General features: G+C 41.0%; 1 protein-coding gene across 1 annotated transcript in view; it reads right to left on the bottom strand.

Annotated features, from left to right (window-relative positions):
* Nucleotides 1-24,828, bottom strand: part of col8a2 (collagen, type VIII, alpha 2) — a 53,147-nt gene that overhangs the window by 5,668 nt on the left and 22,651 nt on the right. The window contains exon 2 of the mRNA XM_086193953.1: nucleotides 2,740-2,929. Coding sequence (XP_086050079.1) covers nucleotides 2,740-2,911 — 172 coding nt within the window. The 5' untranslated portion in view covers nucleotides 2,912-2,929. The remainder of the gene's footprint in view (nucleotides 1-2,739; nucleotides 2,930-24,828) is intronic.

The following is a 24,828-nucleotide window of genomic DNA, read 5'->3' as shown; positions in this document are numbered from 1 at the left end:
GCCAAAAGGAGCAGAGACACAAGCTCGAACTGCAGTACACTACAATCATAACTTGCTTGATTCGTTGGCTAACAGTAGTAGTAGAGAGTAGTAGAGACACAGCCTTTTTCTCTTCATAGCTGGTCCAATGCATGCTTGCTGTGTGTATTGCTTGTAAAAAAGAACAGAAATGTCAGTTTTCCATATATCAAAGAGCGTAGCACCTGTTTGGATCCCTTTTAAGGAAAATATAGTTTATTATTGAACAATTACTACTTAAACTGGCGTTTCCTAAAGAGTTTAATTTGGAGGTAATTTAATCAGGTTTATTCTGTCGGTTTTGCTGATAACTCCAAACGTAATTCAAATAAATCACATAAAGTGTAATGTGAAAGTGTCTTATGAGAATCTTCACAGGAATAAATGTGGAAACTCTCGTCCTCAACAATCCTCTGAGGAAGTGCAGGCTACAGGAATGATCCTTGACATTGAGAAGGCAACCAGCTCCCCCTACTGGCACTTAAGGAGACATGCAGCTTTTTCAAAGTCATTTCAATTAATCCTTTTTGAAAAGATCCAAGAAATATAATTTTCTTTGAAATGCCGAACCTCTGAATGGTTTCAAATATGGTTAATGTTCATGTGAACTGGAGGTTCCAGGATTCTCCACCATACGAGTACACGATAATTGTACACAATGACTCAGAGTGAGTGTTACCAAACACATTTGGATATGTGTGTGGCATCAAAGGGGCCTTAATGATGCAAAACCACAACTCCCTGGTGGCACTTTATAGAATTAATATCATGAACACATTCCACATTTTGAAATATGGAATGATATTGTGGATTTTGCCAAATTCATTATATGTGCATAAAAACCCTAATACCACTGGAGTGCTTTTTCCATTCAAGTACGGGTGTAACCCTCGAGGTAAACCCTATTATTTTTTTGGTAGCGCAATTTAATCCGAGAGTAGCAAGCTGTTTATTTAATGGTGCACAGTTTCAGAGGTGTAATCCTGTCTCCTGACCTTTCAATATCACCCAGAGACGAGTAAAAAAAAAAAAATATATATATATAAATCTTCTCAAAGAGTTGAGCAGGCTCCTTGTTTGCTGTTGTAATAACACAGAGGATTAAAATATTCCCAACCACTTCCATTCACTTTCTAGATTTCTGAAAACGATAATTAACTCCTTTGAAAAAGCTGAACAGGAATAGCATGAAGATTCATGCAAGAATATGGTTCTTTCAAATCTGGTTATACTAAAGGTTGGACTAAGGAGGTGAGCTGCTGTTGCTAAAAAAAAAAAAAAAAAGCTATATGCTGCTATACGATGCAATGTGAACATGTAGCCACTGAGCGGCAGTAACAGCACGCTGCTATAGGGAGCCTCAAGCAGCAGTTCTAGCTTCCAAATCTTGTTTCTGTCATCCTTCGATTGTGTACATTTCCCGTACAAATCTTTGATATATCTGTGAGTGATTTCAATAATACACTTTAACCATTCATTTCCGCTGTATCCAACTTCTGCAGTCCTTCTTTGTCAAACATAATTTTATGGTACTGAAATGAAAATGTGCACCTAATTTGCTTTGAAGAAGGGGCCTCTGATAATAAAAGGCAGATTCCATATTTCCAGAGCTTGTAGTTGGAGTCAAATTTGATAATGATGCCAACGAGAGCATGCCCAATTTCTCTGGGTGATTATCACACCCTCCAAATGCCTGAGCCTGTATTTCCTCTATTTTTATTTCTTTCACACTCTCTCCTCCATCCCACAACTGAGGAAGAAGTGGTAAACAGAGGGGTAACAGCATCCAGATGGTGAGAGGAACAACTACCCCAGTAGAGCTCTGTAAACAGTGAGCAATCAGGCCTCCATTAGGCCCCAACTGAGGACCTGCCAAATGCCAAATTTCACAGGGCAAAGAGACACTCTCCACTCCAGTGAGTCCTTAACTCCAGTGACTGCTGAAAGACAACCATCAGTCTGCTTAACAATGACACACTGGACGGGGAAGTTAGGATCATTACTTTCTGACCATATTGTTTTTCTATGTATGTCTCCCTCCTTTACAGTATTTGTGTTTCCATTTGTCGAGCAAACTGTGGAAGTGTCACGAAACGTAGACGCAAATTAGACGCATTTTAATCAACTCTCTCTGCCAGAGGATGGTGGGATAGGCAGTGCCATAACAAACAGTAGAAGAAGAAAAGGTCATCTTGGCCATCAGCAGCCAAAATTATTTTCAGATGGGCAAGTTTTAATTGTTTTCGTACATCATCTTGTATCAGCCATGTTGCATGCTGCCTGGAGACAGAGACACATTTTTGGTAATATCTGGAGGTTCACTACTTAAGTAATTCCAAAACCCCATTTGGTGCATTTAATCCCTTTTGAGGAGACAAAAAAAAAAAACCTAGCATAAAAATGTGTTTTTCACGATAGTTTTTACTGCATTTTGCCATTTCATCGACCTCATACTTCAGAATGTGTGTCAAATTACACATACGGTGTAATTTTGGACTCAGTTTGATTATGATCCTTGTTGTAATAACTACCTGATTCACATGTTTGGAGTAAGAGCCCTTAATATCCCTATTGCAAAAAACTTGATGCAATCCTCAAGAAATAACCGTTTTGGTGAGTAGGAATTGACTTAAAAGCTTGCAGAGATGATTGACACCTTAGCAGAGCAACATGAGATTTGAGGTGACACACATGCCTGACGCCCACACACACATTACTCACCAACATAATGTCCCTTGCCCTCCCGAAACGGCGGCCCAATAGGCCCTTTCATCATTGGCTGCATGTACTTCATGTGAGGTATGGGGGGATAGCCTCCAGCGAGAGCACGCCCCCCCAGCATCAGTAGCACACAGACAGGGGCCAACAGCATGGTCAACGGCATCCCAGGCATCAGATGTCACACACAGAACTGGAGGAGTAAACAGAAGAAGGTGATTGGTTGAGGAAGACGCACGATGAGCTGTTTGGATCGAGTTTTCTGCAATCAGTGATAAGCGGCACGAGTTTAGTGAGACAAAAGAGATGTTTTATTATTCCATCTCATAATGATGTTAAGTTACAGAGCCATACTGAAATTGCACTTCATCCAAAAAACACTCTGTACCCTTCATCTGAGGGGAAACGCTTCAATCCGGAGACTTTCATGGAATGTGAAAAATGCTTTTACTGTTTATTTGCAAAATTTATTAAATCACTCTACAAGCATTTTGAACAGCTGCACTGATAATAAATCCATTATTCTATGATGGAAATTTGACTTTGTATTGTCTCTCCCTTCTACAAGACATAGTATTTCCTATCCAAACCAGCCACAGAATGGCCAAAGGAAACCAAGGAAGCCAAGGAGACATGTTTCTTGCATGAAAGCATGGAAAGCAGAAGATATTCACGTCCACATATAAGTGGACGAAAGATTGGCTGACATCTATTTAAGCATGCATTACGTCCAGCTATGCACACAATCTGTAGACCTCACGAAGGATAAGCAGAACGGTTCCCTGAAGTTTGTGCAAACCTGAGGTGCAAACACGTACAAGCATAACTTGGAAGCACATATGCATGTCGCTGCCATCTGCTGCTGTACAGATATTGCATGTGGTAAGTACTTGGCAAGGTTAATGTTTGGCCTAGGTGGCCCTGAAGCAGGCAGATGTGTTGACTTTAATTTACTTCAGGAAGAAATGACCACATCGTCCACTGCTAAATATTTTCACAACTGTGGTCAGGTGCGAACAGGAAAACCACCAGAGGATAGTTAGTATGAGTGTGCAACCGTAGGTGTCCAGGACCGGCTTTAACTTGTGAAATGATGTGTGAAAATGGCGTCAATTTCCACTTCGGCATTCCACTGAACTGTTTTCGTCAGCCTTTTGGACTGATAATGTGCAGTCTCAGCTTGCTGCCCTCTCAGCGCCAACAATGTCACGCTTCTATTGAGCTTGAAATTGTGCAAGGACCAAAGAAAAGGGTTCATTGCTGTAAAAGAAATGTATTCTGTACATTCATCTCCAACATAAGTACTGAGATACAGAACTGTGCGTGGAATATGAAGCACTCTGTGAGACCATAAAGTTAAGAAGAGAGATTATAAAGTAGGCAAACCATATGAGCCACCAGAGATACCCCCACTTTGACCTCACGCTTATTGCGGGCCATTAATAACGAGCGGCAGTGAGTCTTTCAATCAAGCTGCAAATGGAGAAGAGGACGCTCAAGAAATGTGGTTCTACTTCAGACATACCACTATGGGTTTCTAGATCCAGGGACGAGATTCACAAAACTATCTGAAAAAAAAAGCCAATCTTTTAGGGAATATGCATATTTGCTATCATACATTACATGCATACATGCATTAAGGGAGCTGGGACCCACAGATATCTGCTCGCTTCTGGTTAGCCTAGCACAATGAATGGTAGTGGATAGCCCATGTAGCATGATAGAAATAAAGCATATTTCCCCAAAAGTGTTCCTTCAAAAGCGTTACTTCACTCAAAATGTTTAACTTAGCTTTCAAGTGAGTGAGTCCTTGGTGACTCCACAATGCAGCAAACACCAGCCTTATATATATTTAGCTTGAAGCTAAAGGAGACTGGCTGCTATCAACATTAAAAGTGTCCAAACATTTATTTATTTTTATTAATTATGCCCCTGAAATGTATCTGTATTCCATGTCTGCTCACCAGAAAGGCTTGTTAGCATTTTTCTCCTGCTACAGCCATGTTGTGAGTGACAGGCTTTTAGAGATGGACGATGTTCAAGGGTTATCATGAGGTTCAGGAGCTTGACAACATGATTCTAATGAGTGAATTGTATCAATGTACGCACTCAATAACAAGTTCCATACAGCTGCATAAATCATCTGTTGCTACACTGATGTGACTCATTTGTAGCATGGTATCATATCTGCTGCTCCCTCCACCTCCATATACAGATTTTTCTTAACTTGTGGTTAAAATTACTACGGCCGAGAGATGGCGTCAGTCACTTGTACAGGTTTATAGGTCATTTTCACCACTTGTATCTTCAAACTATCTGCTCTTCTTCTGGGGGGCAGACTGTTCACATTGTAATTAATTGGAAGTGTGTGTGCGTGCATAGGTGTGTGCGTGTTTATATTGCCACTAACTGTGCTGAGATCAGGTCTGTCTTAAAGCTTTACATTTACCGTCGTTTGTGATTACAAGCGACCACAATGCTAGGCAGTCAAATTCTTGATTTACAGCCTTTCACCATAGTGTTTGTCTAAGTTCCTGAACAACTCTTTTAGTCATAAGAGGGTGTCTGTGGTTTCTTCTTGCCAACAAGAATCGTTTCGAAAATGTTCACACTATATCGAAACCAAAAACTTATTCTATGAAAAATGAGGACGATTTTAAGAGAAATAAACAGGAGAAACAGAGAAAGCTGCACTGGTGAGGCAGTGTTTGGTGGTTGGCCGACTTGCTGGCTGGCTGGCAGCGAAGCTTGTCTGGTATGGGGGTCTGTGGTTTTGGTGCAGATGTAATTTAACAGGCAACAACTCTGGGTGCCCACTATTCTGCAGGCTTCTTCGAAGAACCACAGCGGCGCACAACATAGAAGCTGCACATGAATAAGTATCAGATGGACGGCTCACAGACCTCATTGAATGTCTTCGGTGAAAAAGCTTTACGCTGTTCAAAATGTCACAAAATCCTTTTTGGCTGGCCACCATGAGCTACTCCTGGACTCATGCATGCTGTCACACACAAAACACACACGCATGTCATAAAATATTCAGATGTCTTCGCCCCCAGCCATTTTCACCAAACTTTAGCGCACTCAAAAGGAATAATATCTGAGTGAGGGAGGAGCTAATAGTGAGTCAGGCATTCAGTTTAAACGATACACAAATTTACACTGAAAAAGCCTCGTCTGGCAATTTGAGCAACATTTTAAACACATCATATCATTTATTACATAACAGATCTAAAACTACAAAAAGAATCAGCAGAGCAGTTTTAACAGAAAGGATGCAGTGATTGGGCTCGAAAACGGCACCGTCAACACCATCGTGTCGTTCTTATGTTCACAAATTTGCTCTTTCTACTTCCAGACAGCTGTCAAATCTTATGAAATTTAACACAAAGACAGACGTTGGCACACACAGTAACGAACGTCCCACTTTCTCACACACCTGACAGATCTGCCTCCAAACCACCTGGTAATCTGAGGTGGAAAAAAAATACGTAAAATTTGCAGTCTTTCTCAAACGTGTTGGACGCCTTTTTAACAGAGTCAAAACACAAAATCTGTGCAGACTTCAGGGCAACCGAAGTCGACTTCCCGTGTCTCCAAACCAAGAGTCAGCAGCATCTCATGTGGCCTGCTGCTGTCTACCCACTAATGAAATCAGCAGCACCAGGGAGGTGAGGCTGAAGGTACACTGAGCCATGCATGTGTGGATCCAGACTACCAGGCATTTCCTAAACCGCATGCCACAGAGAGATTACATGTATACCAAGTGTGAGGATTCAATGTCATGGAGGGGGAAGAGGTGGTTGTTTTTGTGGTGAACATTTGAGCAGCTCCTTGACTAGAGGGGTCGTCACCTGACCTGAAAAATCGTGTGCCGTGTGGTGCCAGTGCTTCGGCATTTTCCAAAAACACCAAATGTTTCATGAAGGTCTGTGCTTGTAGTGTTTGGTACGACCACAGTCCTTGTACTTAAAACTTGACCACACATTTTAGCTGAATCATCCAATTCTGACAAACCATAGCTTAACCATTCCCAAATGAACCCAGATGGCACGGTTTAGCTGTAATTCAGCCATCCACCCTTCACCAAACTCTTGTATACTCAGCATGCAAATGTTGGAAGCTTCCATTTTACAAGAAGAATGAAGTTCCAGCACTCGAGAGGAAGAAAGGTGCACTTAAAATAATTTGGTTTATTACTCAATCCGTAGTCTAGACATGTGCATATTAATGGCTTTCACAGATTTTTGTTAGGGAAAAGAATTGTGCCTGCAAACCCCTTAAGAAAACATACAGAAACGTGCACAAACACGACGAAGGTATCAATACCAGACAACACAGAGCTTCCTCTGACTTCTTCTTTTCACGCTGTGTAAAACAGCGAGTGGGAGAAAAGGAGAAGTTCTACAACAAGCTCTGAGGGGTGTACATCTGTGTGAGAGACGCACAGAAGGGGCATTTTAACCTAAGAATCTTCTGAATGAGGAAATCTGTCCTTCAGCCTGAGTGGCACTTGGGACCATTAAGGTTTTCCGGAGTTGTCAGTTCACTGAGCTCATTAGAGTACCAGTCACAATTTTTTGGTGGCTTTGAACGAATCCTGTGTTATTAAATAAGCACAGTGGGAAACCGTGTATGACGTCCCCTTGTGGGTACAAATGTGACCACAAAATGAACGCATATATGATGAGACATTAACATCTGTTTCTTCGATGAGCACCAGCTGGAACGTGTATTGGAGATGTTGTTTGGTTGCTTCTGAGGAAAAAGTTGTCCTTTCATATGGACTTTCACGCTGATGTTTACAATTCTGCTGCCATGCACCAAATTTACCAGCATTTATTTGATCTTAAACATTTTCTTCACAGAGCTTAAAGTACAGAGAAACAACCTCGAGGTAAATGCCAGGGTGAATGCTGGTAAATACAAAGCCAAAACTCAGCCTCGTCCAGCGTCTTTACGATCAACTGAAAAGCCCGCAGCATGACATGTCAGTGCTCATTGCTCAACACAGCATCTATTCAGTACCCTGCTGGAGGATGTGGCTGAATACGGTAACAATGAAAAGTTACACGCGTTTAAATATATTGAAAAGAAAAGGTTGAGAAAACAAATGTGAGTCATAGGTCCATCCATCCATCTTTAACCGTGGTGTTGTGAGTAGAAGCGCAAAAGGCAACTTTTCATAACACACACACACACACACACACGTGTGTGCTGCTTGTGTGATCAGGGACAGGTGTGTGCCATCTTGTCATGTTTTACTTTCTTTAAACACAACAACAGCCTTTAATTTTTCTAAAATGAAAAACAAAATTGGAGCCGAAATGTGATCAAAGAGAATAAGAGAGACGATAGAACAGAGGAAAGGAAGAAAAGGTACTTGCAGGGCTGCAGTTTCCTCACATCCCTGATGGTGACTGAATGTTTAAAGAGGGATCTAAAAGGAAATAGAGGGTGTAGGTAGAGGAAAGTGTGAGGAGTGAGACAGGTTAAATGGGTGTGAAGGAAAAAACACGAAGGGAGCAGAGTGATGGGGTCAGGTAGAGGGTTTTCACTTGATGACTTCATTCAGAGGATCCAGTTTAACACCCCTGGGTAGGCTACTCATCTAAGTGCAAAAGCAGACATGCTAATCATAAAGTGGAGGCTGATACATTGGGCATATTCGAGTGGTGTGTGTGTGTATGTATGTGTGTGTCACAATTTTTATGGAAATCAAAAGCTAGTCAACAGCCAGTTGCAAAATTTTGATTGCAGGAGGTGATAAAAGGCTAAATGTGTGTCATTTTAAATGCATTTTAATAAAACAGCTTTGCTTGGTACAGAACGACGCTGTTACCATTTCAGTATGGTTCTCAGTTAAACTGTGAATAATGACAAAAGAATGATTCCCTCCAATATTCTGAATCATTTTGCAAATGAATACATTCGTAGGAGGTTGTTATTGGTGAGGACTTCCTCGTACCGTATTATACTTGTGTCGCCGTACACAGCGTCACGATATCCTGATATATCGCAATATTGTACATAATTAAAAATTATAATTTTACATAAAATTGTACATAAAATTAAAAACAGCTGAAAGTAGACGTTTCTGAGTTTATGTACATCGGATGTGAAACATAGCAGCGCAACGTAGTAGCTGTACTGCGAAATCTGCCGGAGCAGAGGCGTGGAGGCCAGATTGTATTTGAACTATTGAATTATGAATGAATGATTTTTTTTTTTAATGGAAAAAAAACAATATTAAGAGCTTGAAAATCAATATTGTACTAGAAATAACTCGAAATATTGGTCAAATCAAAATCATTGTTCGATATTTTTGCCAAGTCCCTCTGGTCTTATCACTATCCTATAAAACCTAACACATTTAATTTCAAATGTTGTGAATGAACACACCAACTTTTCAGGAAATTTACGTCTTTGCCATCCTCGTCAGAGTCAGACAAGAGGATAGATACCCTCCTCTCCTCTCTGCACGCATGAAAGAGCGATCTTACGCAAGTCAGCATCCTCATCCTCTCACATAATGGAAGAATGCTAACACTTCCCACCGACTAGCATTCATCGCAAAGCTAACTAGCAGCATAGAGCTGGTCCTTGTGGGTCTCAGATCCAAAATGCATGAACAGAGGAGAGAGGGCTATCTGTCTTCTTGCCTTGATCTGAGGAAGATGGCAAATAAGCCTATTTCTTTTTCTTTTTTTTTTAATGGCGTGCTCCTTTAAAGTGACCTCCTCATCCCCACACAGGAGACATTCAGGCCAATTGAAAGGCAATACGTTAGCTGGACTGGAGCCCTGCTACTTAACCTTTTCATGCTCTATCACCTCATCATCTCTTCTGTGAAATGTTTATTATTAGGCTGAGACTGAGGGAGGTAGATTGAAAGTCTGTGAAACATTTAAGCTAATGTAACCCCTGACCTGCCGAGAAACCAGTTACTGTATGAGAACGTGAGAATATGAGAGTCTTTGGGCAAACAGACCAAACTATACCTTCCTCCCACACCCAAGGGTGCCCCTAAATTCAATTCATGTCTGATTAGGGTAATTGAGAGCTGAGTAAAAAGACCTTAAAGGTACAAAAGGCCAACCTGCTTCTACCTTTCCAGAGCAAAGAATGTTTAGTGCCAATGCAGCCAGACTGAAAACAAACCTTCACGTAAAACCTGACATCACAGGCTTTAAATTTTGTAATCACAAGGTAAAAGTAAGAAATAAGACTGAAGAACTGGAAAACATACCTGTGGGTTGAGTGAGAGGGCACGAGCAGCATGACCTCACCTCAAAGGGAAAACTTTGAGGACTCCCGGTAATTTAATCCCTTGTAAATCAGAATGATCACCGTGTCTCTCCCAGTCTAACCCAAACCCTTGGCCCCAGCTGGCAACATCAGCTCCCTTCCCTCCACCCCCCCTCCACCCATTTCTCTTTTCTCTTATCCTCAACTTCCAGCTTTCTACGCCAACCATTGCTGGTGTGAATACTTTTATTGTATCCTGCCAGGATCTGAACAACCAAGGCGTTTCTTTCGCTTCCCTGCAAGTCCACCTTTACTGACAGACCTTCACATCACTCATGACTAATTCAACCTAACGGCAATGGTCCGTGGTGGGGTAGTGCTGAGACGTTTGGTTGGGCCATTGCTCAAATCTGGGGGAAAAAGGGCATACATTATGGGATGTTAACATATTCAAGATTTTGCAAATTAGAGTACTTGTAATTTTAATATTTTTCCTTTTATGTAAATAGTTTCACTATCAAAGTGTAATCGTATTTTTGTTTGAGAGGCAAGAATTAAAGTGTGGATTATGTAATTTGGATTTTTATCAGGGGTTGAGCCATATCAGTCTTTGATTTCCCACAAAAAATGAACTTCAAGCAACCTTTTAATTGCTAGCTATTATATATGTAGTTATTCGTATTATCGTATTATACATTATTACATATGAAGGACAGTGCCAGATCTCCAGCTGACTTGTGTTAAAAAGACAAAAAGACAAACTCTGTAAATTGTTCTAAATATGCATGCCTGCTACATTCATGATACACATGAGCAAGCTGAAACTTATATAGATAGATAGATAGATAGATAGATAGATAGATAGATAGATAGATAGATGATAGATAGATAGATAGATAGATAGATAGATAGATAGATAGATAGATAGATGATAGATAGATAGATAGATAGATAGATAGATAGATAGATAGATAGATAGATAGATAGATGATAGATAGATAGATAGATGATAGATAGATAGATAGATAGATAGATAGATAGATAGATAGATAGATGATAGATAGACAGATAGATAGATAGATAGATAAATAGATAGATAGATAGATGATTGATAGATAGATAGATAGGTAGATAGATAGATAGATAGATAGATAGATGGATGATAGATAGACAGATAGATAGATAGATAGATGATAGATAGATAGATAGATGGATAGATAGATAGACAGATAGATAGATAGATAGATAGATGATAGATAGATAGATAGATGATAGATAGATAGATAGATGATAGATAGATAGATAGATGATAGATAGATAGATAGACAGATAGATAGATAGATAGACAGATAGATAGATAGATAGATAGATAGATAGATGATAGATAGATAGATAGATGATAGATAGATAGATAGATAGATAGATAGATAGATAGATAGATGATAGATAGACAGATAGATAGATAGATAGATAGATAGATAGATAGATAGATAGATGATTGATAGATAGATAGATAGGTAGATAGATAGATAGATGGATGATAGATAGACAGATAGATAGATAGATAGATGATAGATAGATAGATAGATGGATAGATAGATAGACAGATAGATAGATAGATAGATAGATGATAGATAGATAGATAGATGATAGATAGATAGATAGATGATAGATAGATAGATAGATAGATGATAGATAGATAGATAGACAGATAGATAGATAGATAGACAGATAGATAGATAGATAGATAGATAGACATAGATAGATAGATAGACATAGATAGATAGATAGATAGATAGATAGATAGATAGATGATAGATTGATGATAGATAGACAGATAGATAGATAGATAGATGATAGATAGATAGATAGACATAGATAGATAGATAGATGATAGATAGATAGATAGATAGATAGATAGATAGATAGATAGATAGATAGATAGATGATAGATAGATAGATAGATAGATAGATAGATAGATAGATAGATAGATGATAGATAGATAGATGATAGATAGATAGATAGATAGATAGATAGATAGATAGATAGATAGATGATAGATAGATAGATAGATAGATAGATAGATAGATGATAGATAGATAGATAGATAGATAGATAGATAGATGATAGATAGATAGATAGATAGATAGATAGATAGATAGATGATAGATAGATAGATAGATAGATAGATAGATAGATAGATAGATAGATAGATAACCAAAAGAAGTGGACATATCCAAAGTCACATCAGCTATCAAAGCATATCACCAGTCTGTCAAACATACTGGACAATTTGGTTTGCTTGGAATAGACCTGGTCCGTATTGTTTTGATTTCGCTCTCTTCTGCTTTTAATTTTGACTAGGCTCAGAAAAAGCATTGCTGCATTCTACACCGCTCTTTCTCTTGTTAAAGGTCGGTCCATCTCTCTCTCTCTCTCTCTCTCCCTTCCTCTCTCTCTCACTTGCTCGCTCTCTCTATCTGCAATAAATGTAAACAAATAATTCAGCAAGAGCATCCAAACAGAAATCAATTCCTTTCTATCCTGTGGTCTTGTTCCAGCAGCTCTAAAAGCTGCCAGAGTCGAGTTCTTGCTGAAGAAACCTTCTCTTGTCATGACTGCTATCCAAAACTACAGACCTGTGTCTATATTCTGTCCAAAATCCTTGAGTGAACTGTCTCCAACCAGATTTATCTCTATGTCACCCAGAATAACCTCCTGGGCTCTCTTCAATCAGATTCCAAGGCTTCTCTCTCTACTGAGACAGTTTTCCTTACTGTCACATTGACCTGGCTTAATTGTCCTTGACTTGTCTGCTGCTTTGGATATAGATGAACACCAAATCCTTCTCTTCACTCTCTCTGAACTGGGAACCATTGGATCTGCATAATCCTAAAGTCTTAACATTTTAAGTTCTTTTACCAAGTCTCTCGGAGGGAATCCCTCCACAGACTCTGTGCACTTGTCACTGATGTCCCCCAGGGCTCAGTCCTCAGCCCAATACTTATTTCTCTCAATCTTAAACCCCTCAGCCGTGCGAGCTCCTATCGTGGTTTCTCGTATGGCTCACTTATCCTCCCAGGCACACAGATTGAGGAGCACATTTCTACTGTAACTGCTGGACATGTGTAACTTCTTGCCATCTGGACTTCCTCTCTCTGCCATCGGAAACTCACAACTTATTCAGAATGTTGCAGTCTGTCTGGTCATCAGTCAGCCTACGTTCTTCATGTCACTCCCCTCTCAGTCATTTCAATGCTGATATAAGTCACAAAACACAAAAAGCAATTGGGAAATGATGTAATGCAAAGTAATGTAATATGGGAACACACCTTGGCTTGACACACCTGCAGTGCCTTAATATGATTGCTAACCTATGACTGCTTTGCCATGTCCCTCTGTAGCTGTTACCTTCAGCCCCTAGGCGTATTGGTACCTTTCCTCCTGTCAAAATGAGCCATCTGAGAGTAGAAATAAAAAGTCGAAATGAAACTTATGATTTTCAATAACACGTTTTGCAATACGGATTCAATATTTCCTGACTATGTGTCAAGATATTCATGTTGGCAGTTCATCCAAAGGCAACTCTGGATATGGCAAGGAGTCAAACTCATGCATACCGGGGGAGTGCATGCAGGGCCTATTTAAGAATCAGTACTCTGAAGGTGAGAACTTTTCTGTGGCTTTGAATAACAGAGGCTAAACCCAGAACAATCACGCAGCATCAGTTGTTCCATTCTTTGTTTGCCAGAACTGGAAAAAGACCGAAGCTGCACGTAGCTGAGGATAACTTCCAGTAGGGAAAAGCCCAGGAAAAATCTGTCGTCTACTTCTATCAAAGGATTCCACAATTTGATTCTGCATGAAAACACTAAGCTCAAACAAATCTCATTGTCAAAACCTGATAAAGAGAGAAAGAAACTTGTGACAGGCAAAGGGGAGAGGAGGAAGAGACAGAGAGAAAAGCACCTTATGGGTGTAAACAAGATTTGAGCTACAGGAGGGGAGGAGAGGAGTTAGCAAGTCAGAAGCCAGAGAGTAGACATGAAGTCAGCGGCAGAAAGGAAAATGGGGCAAAGGAGGAGAAAAATGAAAGTAAAGTAAAAAAAAAAGTAAAGGGTCCTGATCTCCCTCCATTTCAGATGTGTGCTCCGCCAATCATCTCACTCCTCTCTGTTGGCGGCGGAAACCGCTTCACACATACATGCATGCGCACACACACAAACTTACACATCAATTGGCAGTAAAGCAGAGAGGGGGGCCTGTTTTTCTGTCTGAAATGGAGAGAAGGGGAGAAAAAGAGAGGCAGAAGGGCGATTACAATTTAATAAGGGGCAGGAAATCTTGGTTCAAATCCCACTGAAGGAGCTGAAACTCCTGCTTGCTGCAGGCTACGGGACTACAGACTGACTGGGCTCCATCTGAATGGGCTTCTCTGGCACAGGCAGCTGGACAGACAACCAAAATCAGACAATGGACCAGGAAAAAAGAAATCCCAGTTTGGCATTGTGTTCCTTTTTGAAATATCACACCAACAATCCTTAAATCCCCAGTATCACCTACATTTGCAACTGTATTCCTAATCGGCATAAAATAGCTGTAATGTGAGACACGGAAAGGATCCCAGGATAGTCCTCAGTTGGTTGCGTGAGAAATCACAATGAGGTGATCTGAATTTGGGAACCGGAAACAACAACAAGGCACGTGGGTGTTACTTGTCTGACAAAACCATTTAGACGTCTATCTAGTTAGACCCTTGTGACCATCGTGTAGCACAAATTGAGAAAATCCCTGGAGTCAATAAGCTGTCGTAGTTTCTGAAACCAACATATCTTAAGTTTGTTAACATAAATCACCATAAGCCGCTAGTCATACAGACTTAACCTCCTTTTCACCAAACCAAAAAACCCACAAACACCTGCTAACATCTGGCTTTTGTCTGCAGTCTGCGATTAGTTTGGAGTGAAATATATAACCATGTCACTGCCCTCCATGATGCTTTCTACTGTTTGTTTCCATGTTTTCTGCTGCATTTATGATGTTGAATGTGACCCAGGAGGAGAAAAGTAAAGGCAACTCATCTACTCGCAAAGGGAAAGGCACCAAAAGGTCTTTTTTTAACGGGTTTTCCCCCCAAAAAAATCTGCATGTGTGCAGGTATGTGCCGTGGAAAAAGGCTACAAGAAAAGCTGCAGCCGAAACTCCCCTGAGTGGACTAAACTGAACATCACACTACTTAAAATCCCTTCAAAAGTCTCACTTTGAAAACCGAGCAAAACAATGTATCCCAGAAGAATATCTCTCCTTGTATGTCAGCGAATATCACAGTAAAACCTGTAAAACCTTCACGGATGCCAATCTCTCTGCAGGCCAAAGTGAAGCTTGAAGTTTATACCGAGATGACACAGCTCATCGTGACAGTATACAATAAAAGGGATTGACTAAATGCATCGTGGGCTTTTTTAAAAGCTGCTACTGGGAAATGAGATTGTTGCTGGAGGACTCACACAAGGTCATCGAAGAATGAGGAGGTGGGATGACGAAACGCGATGTGCTGGGAGCTCTTGCACAACTTCTTTGATTCTAATAGTGCGTTTGCACTTGGAGGACTCTAACAATTATACTTGAAGTGCCTTCAGAGCTGAAGAATAGCTAACCTTTTGAAAAGCAGTCCTTACCCAGTCTGTCACCATCCTCCTTTCCTCTCTCTCTCTCCTCCCTTCTTCCTGCTCTTGACGGCTGAACAGAACTTGCTGAAACCTCCTGAAATCACTTGTTCTCTCTCCTGAAGGTCTATGTTTTAAATGGAAATTCATTTAATGGTTTGAATCCCAGTTGACGACCATTAACTGCTCATTGGACGCCGCTTGATTGATCACTCACTTAAAATGCTGCTGACCCCAGTTGGATATTTCAGCCTGCAAGCCTTGCCAACAGAAAAAACCCACAAAGCCCTTCACACACACACACACACACACACGCACACTCACACACATACGTACATATTAGACCACCAGCATACAATGTGTAGTCCCCTCTGACTGTGGTCCTTGCTGAAGCCCACCCCACCCATCAGGATCAATGCATGTCTTTATTAGCTGCTGGCTAAGAGTCCTGGCTGTGTAAGAAGACCCTGCCAGTTCTGGCCTCACACCTCCCAAAATCCTCCACTGGACTGCATAAACATGGCTCTGTGCATGTGTGTGTGGGTGTGTATGATTCTGTCTTTAAAGGATGGAATGAATGTGTAAGATCCAGAGGAACAAATGGACGGAAATTAAACCCAAGAAACAGTCAAATAGGAGTCGTGGTATCAGCTGGAGAATGGATAGAATGGTGTAAATATAAATATACAGCCACAGACAAATAATTCACATTCAAAATTCTGACAGGATTGTTGAAACAAAAGCGCAATGTCAGCGGAGCAATCAGGTGATAAGTGGAACTTTTACTGCTACATCTGTGCGGCCATAACCAGTAAGCTGTTTGGTATGAAACACAAAAGTTATTTGGCTGCTGACAGCCTGACAGTGCACCCATGGGTCCATGCTTAAACTGTGAAAAAGACCAAGTGCTCTGTCCAGTTGGAGAAGTGTACTGTAGGATCACATCAGGCTTTACGAAGGCTAAAAGAGCCACCAGAGAGCAGCACAGGTCAGATCAGACAATAGGAGCTCTGGGATGTGTCAGACACCCTGGACGGAACGAGTCGGGGGCTCCCAGCCATCTCACACTCACTCAGATCTGCTTTAGTTTTCTAACTACACACAGAGATACAGTCTCTAGTGTAGAGACAACAACACATGTAATATACTATTCAATTAATGAAGAGTGTAGAAATTATTCACTGCAATGATCCATCAGTGAGTTCTGTCAGTCCTGCCGCACTGACCAGCTCGGCTATTCTGGTCATATCAGTGATGATTAGTAACTTAAGTGATGCAGTGGTTTTTATTTTTTTGGTGTGATAGGCAGCCTATTAACACACAAACAGACTATTTCATTGGACTGATATCCTAATATTAATGAGCCTGGGAAGATTCGACTCAGTGATGGAAGTATGTCCACCTCCAAAACTGTAGGTGGCGGTATGCCCCCTTTACAGCTGGTGGCAGACTTTCTCCTGGTTCACATTTTGTGTCACATGCCAAACAAGTTGGACAGCGGTGCCCCTGTGGAACAGGAGACTTAAACTCAAAGATTATTAAGGAAAAAATCTGTAGGCTGAGACAGCATAAAGTTTATCTCCACATCTGTTCTGGAATGGGCAGTTTTCACCCAAGCACCCGCCATGATGACACCTCAACTGGTCGACTTCCGTGTTAAATACCACAGCGGAACATACGGAACGTGACTGAAGCGTATATGCCTGAGTAAAATGATCCCCAGCACATCATCTGGGTATGGTCGTCCAACTTTGAAAAGAACAATTTCAGTCAGGTTGAAGTGTTAGCATGCATCTTACCAGTTAGTCAAACCCTATACAATAAATGGCCTTTTTCTTACTTTGTGAACATACTGGTTTCCTCTGGGAGCAAATGTTCCAGGGGGCTCAGTCTTACTTATGCTATGATTAACTAATCACCCATCCAAAGACCTTTTCCTGATATCATGTTACATACGTCTAATACATTCTGAACAATATAGAATTATATATCCAACTTCAAATCTTTATAAAGGTACAGCCTAAAATACCTGGCGTCCATTAAAATAGGGCTAAGACTCCAAACCAAGAAACCGTCTTGGAAGTCCTCAACCATTAGATTTTGGACAATATGGAGGGAAAGATGTCTCTTGAAAGCTTGTAGTATTCACCCTTTAAAAGAAAAATAACAGAAAACCCCCTGATTAACTTTTCCTGTGAAATAAATAAAACATTTCAATGTCCCTTAAGTCTAACAACTCACTTGATATCCTTCTGGGGGGATAAGTACAGGTTTACACTGGGTGTGAAGCCTTTGAGGAATACGATTTGGAAATTTGAGGGTATTGAAAAACGAAGATATAATCAGTCCTCGGAAAAGTATAATTACAGGATAAAGACTTCTTAAATGACATGTCAGTCAGAGCTCTTGCTATCTATGACTATTGGTTGTAAGACAGCCATAAGGCCTTCACGCACTAAGTTTGTTGTTTTAGGATGCGTATTTTAAACTATTATATTTGAAATATTGCAGGAAACTGTTTTGCACTGAAATGTGCGCATCAGGTGTGAGAATAGGAGAACCTAATTTTCTGATTAATTTGTCCAAGAGTCCAAGATAGCATCCTGACAGGTTTTGTAGTTCTGAAGTGTGAACTCGACCCAGGCCCACGCTTCATTGTGAAACCTTTGTCCTAATCTGGCCCGCCGGTTGTTTACTGACGTCTTTGGGTTTGTGTCAGATATACACACTCTCCTGCAGATGTCTGCTATATCAGCAACAGAGGTAATTAACATATTTCCTTGAAGAAGTACATCATGTTCTCCTGGCTACTCCGTCAGAAAAAGACCTCCCAGTAAACTTGGCACTATCATCACAACGAAATTTCAAAAAGACGATATGAATGCTCGGATTCGCAGAACCAGCAACCACAAACATATTCGATATTATTTCTGAAATTAAATTTTGATTACTTGTAGTCATTAGCAAATGGAAGACTAATAGTGATCCAGTTTGCTTGTACAGATGTCTGCGATCGAGCCGGCATGCAAATGCGTATGCTCATTTTTACCCGACATGTCTCAGAGCATTGCTCCCTATGTTCAAGCCCGTGGATAAAGGAAGGGGGACAGAGTACAAAGTACAGGAGGTGAGACAATGGAAGAGGGGAGGAGAGGGGGGGAGGTATCTGTCCAAGATAGAGAGGAAGAGAAGGGATGAATCAGTCCACACTCGGAGCAGGACAGCTTCAGGGTTTGGGGTTAACTCAAAATTTCCTCCTTGAAAACTTATGATGCACCTGGGAGGAAGGACGTCCATTTTCATGTTGTCTCTCCGTCTCCCCGTTTCTCCCTCTGACCTTCCCTCTCCTGCCGTCAACATCCCTCCACTCTCTTGACACTAATGGCGATCTGGGTGACAGTTCCCCTTCAATGATTGATTTCATCAGGGCTCCCTCTTAAATTAAAACCAGATCTCCCGCCTCTCTTATCTCAAACGTCCAGTCATCAGGAGGTGATCAGAGACACAATGGAATGTTTCAGTTGCTACGAAACATAATGTTGAAGATCAAAGATAGTGAAAGTAGAACTGTCAATCTGGGACAGTTTAGAGGGACTAAATTGCAAATTTATATCTGGATATGACTTTTTAGTCCAAAAGAATTATTTGCACATCTGTTACTGCTGTAAACATTAAGAAAAAAATCCGGACAAACTGGTTGTAAAAGTGTCTGGTTTGCTCCCCGGAGTGCAGTTCATCAGGAAAGAGGGAAAAAAAATGAAATTGCATTTAATGACAACAAACATTCGGATAATTGTGCAGTGTTGAATGGATTCCATTTCCTTGTTCACCTGCCTCATGGAATTCTTGCAGTCCTGCCAAGAACCAATAAAATAGCACATTCAGCCTCTGTGAGGCAAGACGGAATAATAACCTGCTCATTATGCATCATGTAGCAAATGGTTGACATTAAGTGTGTGTGTGGGGGGGGGGGGGGTGAGGCATATTTCTTTGTTTTTAATGGGATCTGTGGTCAATGCTTATAATGAGATCTTATCTAGAATGATGGAGCGGGAGGTTATGATAAGACCGAACGGGGCTACATCAGGCCTCATGCATGTAATGCTTCATTAAGGACTCATTCTCAAAAATCAGATATGCATTTATCTCCAACCTGGCAGCCACAGGATGGGGACATTCTTGAGAGTCTGGAGTTAGTTTAGATTTATGGGCCGTCGCTTAGATAATCACCAGACCAAAGGAAGGCTGAAGCAGCGTCTTTGTCTCCGCTTGGCAGCTGGAAAGGTCGGGAGGATTGGTGGGAGGAATCTGAGATTTAGAGAAGAATTAAACTTACACCACATACATGAGAAGGAGACACATCCTTGGACACTAGCGGAGCAGTAGGGGAGGACGGTGTGGAGCTGAATGGTGGCGGAGGCGCAATCCAGAGTGACTAAATCAAAACAGACTCCGAGTCTGGTCCTGCTGTCTTTACTGGCAGCACGAGGTGCACGTGTTGGTGAAAAAAAAAAAAAAAGAAGGTTGGAAATATTCACAAATCTTGGTGATGCAGCTGTTGTTTTCTCTGACGTTTTTAAAGCTTTAAAGTGGCCGAGCTATATCGCTGTATTATTAATGGATCACGTGACGAGTTGAACGTGAAAGGTTCATAGCTCATAGTTATGGACTGACAGATTATTGTGACATAACTCTGCAGTTCCACTCAGCTTTATGGAGTCTTCATAGCCTCTTTTAGAACCTTGTTTTGGTTTCTGCCCTGCAACGCTCTCAGAGAAGCAATTTTGGCTCCGTGAGGCTGTGAAACGGATTAAAAAAACTGATCGTACTTACCTACGTTAGCGGCGAGTTTCAGAATATAACAGTTAGGGTTATGGTTACTTTTGCTAAGAATTAAAACGTTTGACAAGTAGAGTGACTATTGGAGCTGCCCACGATCAGACATATCTCTCTAATAAACGGCGTCTGTCTTTCCCTCAATCATGTCAACAACTGTTCAACCGTTCGTCTTTCGCCATCAAACTTTGCGCGTGCTTTGCTGGCGCTTCACTGCAATGCCGTGTGGGGTTTGAAGATGTTTGGGGGGACTCATTTTTCAGCTGTTTTTACCTTTAGGTCACATTCTGACAGATAGTCGTCTGAGTCGGTGTGTTGATCTGTGAGTTTTGGCGCTCAACGTTAGATTTTGATGCCAAAATTAGGTGTTTTATTAGGACCTGTAATAAATAATTCTGTAATAAGTAAAGTTCTGAATTATACGGTCTGATCCTGACTATCAGGATATCAAACTGAGATGGAGGACTGGATAGCTTTAAAGCCTAGTGACATCATCACATAACCATCACGGCCCAGCTACTCAAACAACAGCTACTCCTCCAGTGACTCCAAATGAATATTACATTTTTTCCTTGTATAAATTGGCAGGTGCCTGCTATCAAGTTGGCTTTATCAACTTAATACATTGTTTCTGCTGCCTCCAGCCGACAAAAACATGAGTCATTAAAGGTTTAAGAACTCTACGAAAGCTTAGTTCCAGCACATTTATTCTTCAGCACAAAAAGCCTACTGTGCAGTGGAACACATAAATATTTTAAGATGGAGTATTAATAAAGATGACAGAGTGAAAGGTATACCTTCATGAAGTCAGAATCAGTCCTTCCAGTGAACTAAAGCGCTCCAAGGGCGGGAGTCTGCGCGGTGTTATTACTCCAAACAAACCTAAATGACTGACCCGCCAAAATAAGGAATGACAGGGATCAAGAGGGGACTGGAGGGAGAAGTGGGTGTTGAACAGCCCTTTCACTGAGTTTGTTTAGACGCTGGCAAATAAGTGTAAAGTGGAGCGACGGGACGCCAGGTCAAGTGCGGCCTCAGAAACACGGGAAGACTTCTGATCTTCTCTCTGCCCGGGCAGATGCCTCCAATTGACGCACGCATGTGTGTGAGAGTGAGATCATAGATGAGAAAATGTGTCATTTCCTCTGGGATACACCCTTGTTAATGATCTGTCAACTTTTACACACAGCAGACTTTATGTTCTGTTAAACACCTGATGCTTCAACAGCTACAGAAACTGACTATTGTTTGCCGATTCACTGGACGCAGACTTCTTCTCAAGATGTTCTTATTAATTCTTTATTGTTACCGAAGAAAAATGAATGCACTAGAATTTGGTTTTTACCAAAGTGAGGGTTGGACACATTTACAGCCAAAAGGGAAAAAAGACACGGAATGCTTTCAGCGAGAAGTCAGGACATTTGCAGACACGGTTCTGAAGACGAAACCTGGCGTTTTTTTTGTTTTTTTTCACGTGATGACAGGACATTTGCAGCTGTTTTTCTGACATCAAAATTGGGTGTTTTTGTGGAACATCGAGACATTTGCAGTCATTTTTTAGGAGACAAAACCAGTTGTTTAGCAAGACTTTGGGACATTGCGGACTTGGTTCTGGCGACAAAAACGGATATTTTTAGCAAGACATCAGGACGTTTGCAGCCATCTATCCGGAGACAAAGACCAAGTGTTTTTTAGTGTGGAAGTGGGACATTTGTAGTTGATGTCATGGGAAAAACAACAGGTGTTTTTAGCAAGATGTCAGAACCTTCTGAGCTGTTGTCCTGACAACAAAACCAGGTGTTTTTAGTAAGACTTTGACAATTGCATTACAATGTACTGGCAACAAAACTGGGTGTTTTCAGCAAGATGCTGGGCCCTTTGTGACAAAACCAAGTTCTTGGCAAGACATCCGGACATATGCAGTCATTGCAAAATTTCTCAAAGTCAAGAGGTTTTGTTCCTAAACCAGTTAAGCATGAAAAAATGCTCATAACTTTTTGTCCGAATATTTCAACTTCCTTCATGCGACCTTTCTATTTTTCATCTGCTTCTGAAATAAAAGGCAGCGGGCAGGCAGGTTAAAGAGTGAACCATTACAGATATCATCGGCTCTCCCTGATTAAGAGACTCAAAGGTCTTCTGCTGAACCCAACATCATCCTGACTGACTTCCAACAAACTGACACAGCAGCTTAATGGCAAGAACTTGAGGGACGATGGAGAGAGTATGAGAGAGGATAGAGACAGAGCTGTAGACAGAGAGAAAGAGAGAGAGGGAGAGAGAGAACTGCTGGAGCTCCTGGGATGACACAGAACGTGCCGCTGCCAGAAGCCTCAGCTCCTTCATTCACTGTGGTCTGAGAACAATAAAGAACACCACATCGTTTGATCTCCACACATGAATACGTCTCTCAGCTTCATTAGAAAAAAAGAACTGTTATTTCTTCCTCTCTTTCTACCTCCCAACCTCCTTCCTTCCAGTCCGCCCACATTCTCATATCAAAGTGAGATGAAGATTAAAGTCCGGGAGAGGAGAGGAGCTGCCTGCCCCTAAAGATGGCTCACCGACACAGTCATTGTAGAACACAAGCTGCCAGCCTTGCGCTATTTTTTTTCCCCACAAAAGCTCAATGCAAGACTCCATTATCAATTCACATCTTTTGCTCTAACATCTCAGGAAGGATTTAGAAGTGGGAGGAATGTGACCCTGTAGCAATATGAAAGCAAGCAATGTCATAAGCCGCCCTTTGAACCTGTTGCTCGCTCTCCATTTTTTCCTGTCAAGCACCATCTGCCCACCAGCTAAGCACCCGTCAGTCAAAAGTAACCCAACCATCAAGCGGAGCATGCACTGTGACCCATCATGACATAGGAAATGTCACAAATTACAGAGCAGTCGAAGGGGTCAAAGGGTCAGCCTTCGCGTCACTCACTGTGAACGGATCGTGTTCTCGTTTACCGTCTTCAGTGGTCAATACACTTTATAGATACAGACAGAAGGGGATTTTATTACATTCTCCATCTTTCTCTTAGCTACACAATACTCAGTATAGTTAAAGTGGAGAGCATCCATCAAATTGTGAAATGTCTGTCAGTCAGAAAGGGAACATGGATAGCATTCCGATCTCCATCTAAGGCCTGTTTTCAGTGGCTTTACCCTCAATTGGGGACAGGAATTTAAAAAGCATACTCATAAACATAACACCACTCCTTAAAAACAGACAGCCAAGAAATACATAACACGCCTTGATGATTGTCCATTACAGTTGAAAAAAAAAAGTTAATGTCTTGTTTCTTCAAGCAGAGATCATTTCCTCGCTTTTTTTTAAACATATGCAAATTTTCCACAGTGCCAGAGCAGGAGGACGCAAAGCTGGTTACACAAAACCCATTTTCACCCATATTCATACACTAATAATATGCAGTTCCTTGAAGTAAAACAAATCCACTTTGGAAAAAAGCCTCAAATTGGGGGTAAAAAGCCAATACCAGCAGCACAAAGAGTGTGTGCTTTGGCACGAAGTCCCTTAATGTCAACGCTCACAATGACATTATTATGATACCGATGGTAATCGGGTGTAATCCTTTCACCCCCGTAGTTTAGTATGTCAATTAAAATACACCTTCCAAGAAACAAATTTGATAAAGAATAGCTTTTAATCCGTCACATTTGATGCCGAGACATGTTTAAAGTGTCAGATCATTTTAAACCATGATGGTTTATCTTCTGGGCACCAAATATATCAGTTCCACATCTGTTCCACATTTCATGGCAATCCATCCACAAGTTGTGGCAAATTCTCATGTAACATTTGGCGAATATACATTTACAAAAAGCTCCTACACAAAAACCCTACAGTGAAATACTTGCACGTGTATCGTATTTTCATAAAGCTCAACATCTCTTATATTCAAGTTCTCGTCCAACAAGTTCACGCAGCGCTCATTGAGCTCTTCTCCTCCGGTTAAATCTCCCAGCATTTCACTGTGCATGGAGTTTGTGTCTTTGGCAACATTGCTGTTTGGTTAGTAACTAGTTCTGGTTTGATTGTGGATAAGTCATTTAATCGTGCAACTTTTAGACTTTCCAAAGGTTATTGGGGATCAAATTCTGATAGTGAAATGAATCATTTAGGGATTTCCACCACTGTGTGGTTGAACTGGTAACAAAGAGGGAGGCTAACAGCGGAGCCAAAGGCGTAATGCTCCGTGCTTTAGCTTTAAGATAACATTATTGACCATATTGTGGTCAGGTTTAAGCACAAGAAACACTTGGTTAGGGCAGTGGAAAATCATGGTTTGGGTAAGAATTAAATATAAAAAAACAGACATACCAAATCAC

Source organism: Aulostomus chinensis, chromosome 22, assembly GCF_037954235.1.
Source record: "Aulostomus chinensis isolate RoL2024-O1b breed Wild chromosome 22, RoL_Achi_v1.0, whole genome shotgun sequence".
NCBI lineage: Eukaryota > Metazoa > Chordata > Actinopteri > Syngnathiformes > Aulostomidae > Aulostomus > Aulostomus chinensis.
This window is presented reverse-complemented; position numbering and strand designations above follow the sequence as displayed.